The following is a 6,708-nucleotide window of genomic DNA, read 5'->3' as shown; positions in this document are numbered from 1 at the left end:
GCGAAGAACATGACCCTTTCTCCCACAGTTCTGCCTGACAGAGCCATTTCCTGAGGAAACCCCCACTTAATGGCCATTCAGCATCTTCCTTCATGTGCACGGGGGTGGGGGGTGGTGGTAAAGGATGGAGGACGTTGTGACTACTTCCCAGGTAAGGGCCGAGTTGGCTTCGCAGAGGATGGAGAATAGAGCAGGCACATGCTTCACCAGAGCTGCAGGTAGACAGACTGTCCCAGCCTAGAAGCCCCTTCACCTAAAGCGTGGAAGAATGGCCAGGATGGAGCCTGGGCAGGAGGGGCCTGCAGAGACAGTGTGCCTCTAAAGGATATAGAGGCTGCTACAGTTTCTGGCAGCACAATATAAGTACAGGCTTTCAAATAGAACTGAGAGGACCAAGATTTTGTGTCCATCAGCTCACCCTGATATGAAGCAGTATCAGATCAGTGTAAGTCCTGGATCAAGGATTGCGGAGGGCTGTGGGGAGAAGTGGCTGCAGAAACTATCATGTTTTGGAATACTCATTATTTCGTGTACTGTGCTAAGTGTTTTACATTCATTTTCTCACTTAAGTCCTCACAACAATCCTGAGGTAGGTGTTACCACCTCCACACTACAGATGAGAAAACAAGTTCAGAAAAATTAGGTCACTTGCTCAAAGTCAAACAGCTAGTCAGTGGTGGAGATGGGGTTTGTCTGTTGCCGAAAGCCTGTATTCTTTTATTGTACCCATCTATGTCAGTGTTGGGCAAAAGTTAATTTCTCTGCCCAGCTCTGCAAAAAGCACCTGGGTATGGAGGTTTCCAGCCACACTCACCGCTGGTAGGGATGCATTGAAGCTGACTTGATGTTGGTTTTTATTCCACTTGGCATTTTCCCTAAAAGAAACAAGGAGAAAGACATCTGAGGCAAGGTAGACCTTCATGGTAAATCAGTAATGTGGTCTCTCAAATCCCCTTCTACTCACTCCTCTACCTTCTCAGAACCTCTGTGGCACCTGACCCTGGGTAGCATATATTTTAGTGAACAGAGGTGTGGTTCCTCCCCCAGATCTTCTCTCCCTCAAGGTGTCTAGGAAGAAGGTGGTGGTACGGGGGAATAGTGGGAGGGGGTCAGAACATACTCCAGCAGAGCCTTCTGCTAATCTACCTTTGGAAGAGAGAGCTAAAGCTGTGTGACACCGCCCTCCCCACAATTTAATGTCACAGGCAGAAGAGTACTATATTCTATTTTCTCTCTTATTTCAATTGTCCCTTTTCCTAGACAGTTTGGAAGAAATACCTCTTGCAGCTGATTGCGTCTGAACAACTCTAGGTTGTTCTCATAATTACTGAAAATGAGGAGGAGAGAAGGCAGGAACCCAAAAGCAGGAGGGACAGAATACACAGAAATGAATACATGTAGGAATGGTAAACTTATTTGATTGTCAATTCCTGATGCACCTACCAAATGGCCTTAAGGTCTAACCATTGGTTTCTGTATCTAAGAAAAAACTCTAACAGACCTCATATCCCAAGTAAATGGGACAGAAGGGTAGCTGAGACAGAAGTCTAAGTCAGAGGTGGCAAGGGAAGAGCAGTTTCTGCTACTCAAAGTTCTTCCTCACTCTCCAGTGCCTGTTGCAGAGTCTCAGAATGAAACTTTTATTCATGAAAATTGTTTTCTGGACCATGGTCCAAAGGAGAAAAGGGGAAAATCTCCAGGTCTGGGGATACTAGGGGCCCAGATAAGCCAGCTTATTCCCACTTCCCTACTCCAGGTCAGCTACATTTCAATCTCTACCACCTTACCTGGTTGACTTGCTTGGGCCATCTGAACCCCACTGAGCAGAGACTGCTGCTGGCTTGGAGCTCCTGCCATCTGCACCTGCTGTAATCCTGAGGCTCCTGCAAGGATTGTCCCAGCTCCTGGCTGGCCTGGCTGACCAGGACCACTGCTTCCTGAGGGTCTCCAATTAGACAGCCCTTTTCCAAAGGCAACAGCTGCCACCAAGGCATTGGTGTCTGCAGGGTTAAAGGTCTGCTTGTTCTGTCGGAGACCTGAAGGAAAAGGCAAGTGAGGACCATGAAGTATGCTTTTGGCCCTGGACTGGACCCAGCAGCTGGAAGACTAGTGTGAGTGCCAAGGCTTGGAGTTCTGCCTTCAGCAGCATCTAGAGTCGCTGGCAACCCAGAGACAGAGGCAGAGGCAGAGACAGAGGACCCCCAAGCCTATCTCAGAATTCTCCCTTCTCATTCTGCCCATTTCCTCCACCTGCTCCAGAGCTGGCCTTAAATAGGAAAGGCTAACAAAATGGATGTAAATCCTTTCCTATGCAGCTCATTCTTGTGCCCTCATTTTCCTACTAATAAGACAATGATTCCTACTTCGGTGATCTTATTCCTCTCTCTCACTCCATTTTTGCCATCAGCCCTCCATACCTCCACTCTCTGATTCTCGCTCCTCTTTACTGATTTTCTCCAGGAGGTTTGAACACATTTTATTCAAGCTCTGGATCTGCTTCTGTAACACACAAATTTATGCAGAGATTATAGCAAGCAAGAAATGATTGCGGGGAAGTTTCTTCCTTGTGCTCTTCCAGGGGCCAAGTGTTGTCATTAGCTGCTATCAACTCATCCCCTGATTCGTGGCAACTCCATGCACAATGGGATCAAACCATTGTGATGAAAGGGTTTTCACTTGGCTGATTTTTGGAATTAGACTGCGAACTCTTTCTTCCTAGTCCATCTTAATTTGGAAGCTCTGCTGAAACCTGTTCAGCATCATAGCAACACACAAGCCCCCACATAAGACTTAAAAAAAAAAAAAAAACAAAAAAAAAAACTGTTGCTGTCGAGTCAATTCTGACTCACAGAGACCCTACTGGACAGAGCAGAACTGTTCCTTAGGGTTTCCAAGCAGCAGCTGGTGGATTTGAACTGCTGACCTTTTGGTTAGCAGCCAAGCTCTTAACCATTGTGCCATAAGGGCTCCTCGACAGACTTAGGGGTAACCAATTGCCCATCCCTGCTAGACAGGAATGGTACTGCCTAGCTTCTCACGGAGGGACTCAGGGGTTGAGGGGCACCAGGGCAGTGACTCAGTGCAACCTGGGCTACATCAGCACCAATCCGGGCAGCGTCTGTCGTCAGTTGCTTCTCCTGCTCTTCAACTTCAGGGTCAGGCTTGGTTCTCAGATGGTCAGGGACCACCTCATGGCTGAAAACAGGTACTCGCCCTTCAGTCTGTCGCTGCAACACACAGAATTTCCTACTGTGTACTCTAAGAAGATTCAATCTGGTCCCATATACAGTCTCTTCCGCAGGTAAAAGTACATTTTCAGGGAAAACACAACCTGAGACTCATAATATCTAGCTTCCTAGGACACTGTCCCCTCCATTCCACCCTTTATTTCTATCTCCTCACACCCTATCTCTACCAGACTGAAAGGCAAATTAAACCTTTTTTCCCTGCTACATTTTAATCAAAGACTAAAATAGGCAAAGTCACAAAAGAACAGACTTCTTGTTAGAGACAGGCATTGGAGGAGAAAGGTCTTTGTTTTGGTGACATAGGCCCCAGGTTATTACAATCGTATTTGGGAGTGGCTCCCCGGAAAGGCAAAAAACAAGGCCTCCAAAATATAGCCCTCACTTCTTATTACCACTCACTACTCCATATTCAGAACTTCTAGAATAATTAATCAACCATTATGCTCTAGGCCCTCAACCATGATGTACAACCATGTTGTACCCTTCTCCTCCCCTTACCATGAGATCTTCATCTCGGTCTGGGGACAACACCAGAGGGATGATAACCTGGTTACGGAACAGTGGTGTCTTTTCATGCTTCAAGACCTTGTTCAGAGTGTTCATCTGTCCCGAGAGCAGGGCAAAGCTGTCCAGGACAGAGGGCCTGAGGGTAGTAAGAAGGTGTCAGAATGTTCCACCCCTTTCCTGGGGTAGTTACAGTACAGTAGCCTCAAAGGGGTCCTTCAGACTAAGAATACCTAGACTCATCCCAAAAAGACTCACAGCCCTGACTGGCCAGACTTGCTCATGGGGATTGTGGGATTAGGAAAGAGGGACATACTTTCAATTTCTGTCACAGATGTAGGAAAAGGGCTGTTCACTGTTTGAATGGAGTGAGGAACAGAGGCAAAATAGGAACCACGGCTCCACTATTATCATTAAAAACTCAGCAACTGGGTAAAAGCCTCTTTTCCAGTCTAGAATCAAGATCCACACTTCTAGAGTAGGTTGAATCTAAAAGACTCAGCCACATTTGTGGTGACAGATCCAGCATGCACAGAGCTGAACTGGTAGGCTGAGAGAGGACCTCTTTACTAGAAAAGTAAAAAAGTAAGAATCAGAAACTAAAAAGAACCTAGGTTGGGAAACTAGGCATTTCTCTACTTTTACCCTGGAAACTCTAAGCCAAACTCTAACTGTTAAATGTTAAGAAACCCAGCTCTTTCCAAATCAAAAGTTGTCTGCAAACTGGTAAGTGCTTACATCACTGCAGCTGTGCTACCTGCCAGGAGGCCTGGCTCCCCACCCATAGAGCCCTCCCCAGCCTGCGGGGGCAACCCTTACCAGGTCAGCCGGTCATACTCGTTCTCCAGCTTATAAATGAAACTCCCCAGTGAGTTCTTCAGATCAGCTGCTTGACTCAGCAATGCATCTAATGATGCCTCAAGCTGCTTCTCCTCCCTCTGCACCAACAGGAACAGGTTGATTACCAAGGTGGATGTGAATATGACACACAGAGAAGGCTGAAAAGCCAGGGGGGATAGTGATAATACCTGTCAGGTAACATAGGATCTCGCTGGCATAGGAGAGCCAGGCTTGGTATTTGGATTACAGACAGCATCAACCCTAGACCTTTCAACCTGTTCACCAGACCTCAGTTCCTCCTACCAGCTGATTCCTTCATCACCTCCTAATCCAGAACTGAATTTTTTGGTATTGTTTTTGTTGTTGGATTCTGACTCATAGTGACCCCATGTCACAAAGCAGAACTTCCCCATAGGATCTTCTTGGCTGTAATTTTTACCGAAGCACATTGCCAGGTCTTTGTCCCGCAGAGCTGCTGGGTGGGTACGAACCGTCAACCTTTCACAAAGCAGCTGAGCACTTAACCCTTGTGCCACCAGGGCTCCTTTCTGTTTACTACCAACACCAAACCCAAATCCACTGCTGCCGAGTCGATTCCGACTCACAGTGACCCTGCAGGACAGAGTAGAACTGCCCTATAGGGTTTCCAAGGCTGTTAATTTTTTACGGAAGCAGACTGCCACATCCTTCTCCCAAGAAGCAGCTGGTGGGTTCGAACCACTGACATTTTGGTTAGCAGCCAAGTGCTTAACCACTGTGCTGTGTTCTCCCTCATTAAGAAATTTTCACCAATACCATTCCCCCTGAGAACGGGAACCAGACAAGGATGCCCTTTATCACCATTCTTATTCAACACTGTGCTGAAGGTCCTAGCCAGAGCAACTGGGCTAGAAAAAGAAATAAAGGACATCCAAATTGGTAAGGAAGAAGTATAAGTATCTCTGTTTGCAGATAATATGATCTTATACACAGAAAACCCTAAAGAATCCAAAGGAAAACTACTAAAACTAATAGATTTCCACAAAGTATCAGGATACAAGATAAACATACAAAAAACAGTTGGATTCCTCTACACCAACAAAGAGAACTTCAAAGAGGAAATCACCAAATCAATACAATTTACACTACCCCTCAAGAAGATAAAATAATTAGGAATAAATCTAACCAGAGATGTAAAAGACCTACACAACAAAAACTATAAAACACTACTGCAAGAAACCGAAAGAGACCTGCATAAGTAGAAAAACATGCCTAGCTCATGGATACGAAGATTCGACATTGTGAAGATGTCAATTCTACCCAAAGTGATCTACAGATACAATGCAATCCCGACCCAAATTCCAACGGCATGTTTTAATGAGATGGAGAAACAAATCACCAACTTCATATGGAAAGGGAAGATGCCCCAAATAAGTAAAGCATTACTCAAGAAGAAGAACAAAGTGGGAGGCCTCACACTACCCAATTTTAGAACCTATTATACCACCACAGTAGTCAAAACAGCCTGGTACCTGTACAACAACAGATACATACACCAATGGAACAGAATTGAGAATCCAGACGTAAATTCATTCACCTATGAGCAGCTGATATTTGACAAAGGCCCAAAGTCCATTAACTGGGGAAAAGACAGTCTCTTTAATAAATGGTGCTGACATAACTGGATATCCACCTACAAAAAAAGGAAACAAGAGCCATACCTCACACTATGCATAAAAACTAACTCAAAATGCATCAAAGACCTAAATATAAAATCGAAAATGATAAATATCATGGAAGAAAAAACAGGGACAACTCTAGGAGCCCTAATACATGGCATAAACAGAATACAAACCATAAGTAACAATGCATAAACACCTGAAGAGAAACTAGATAACTGGGAGCTCCTAAAAATCAAACACTTATTATGCTCATCAAGACTTCACCAAGAGTCAAAAGACAACCTACAGACTGGGAAAAAATTTTTGGTTATGACAAATCTGATCAGCATCTAATCTCTAAAATCTACAAGATACTGCAAAACCTCAACAACAAAAAGACAAACAACCCAATTAAAAAATGGGCAAAGGATATGAAGAGGCACTTTGCCAAAGAAGACATTCAGGCAGCTAACAGA

General features: G+C 45.0%; 1 protein-coding gene across 1 annotated transcript in view; it reads right to left on the bottom strand.

The window, feature by feature from the left end:
- Positions 1-494: 494 nt before the first annotated feature.
- MED8 (mediator complex subunit 8) overlaps positions 495-6,708 on the bottom strand; it is a 7,776-nt gene continuing 1,562 nt past the window's right edge. The window contains exons 2-7 of the mRNA XM_004371851.2: positions 4,572-4,690; positions 3,747-3,891; positions 3,087-3,227; positions 2,418-2,499; positions 1,788-2,036; positions 495-875 (exon numbers count right to left, since the gene is read on the bottom strand). Coding sequence (XP_004371908.1) covers positions 811-875; positions 1,788-2,036; positions 2,418-2,499; positions 3,087-3,227; positions 3,747-3,891; positions 4,572-4,690 — 801 coding nt within the window. The 3' untranslated portion in view covers positions 495-810. The remainder of the gene's footprint in view (positions 876-1,787; positions 2,037-2,417; positions 2,500-3,086; positions 3,228-3,746; positions 3,892-4,571; positions 4,691-6,708) is intronic.

The sequence above is a fragment of the Trichechus manatus genome, unplaced genomic scaffold, assembly GCF_000243295.1.
Source record: "Trichechus manatus latirostris isolate Lorelei unplaced genomic scaffold, TriManLat1.0 scaffold00015, whole genome shotgun sequence".
Taxonomy (NCBI): Eukaryota; Metazoa; Chordata; class Mammalia; order Sirenia; family Trichechidae; genus Trichechus; species Trichechus manatus.
Note: the sequence above shows the minus strand (reverse complement) of the source record. Positions and strands in the feature narration are given on the sequence as shown.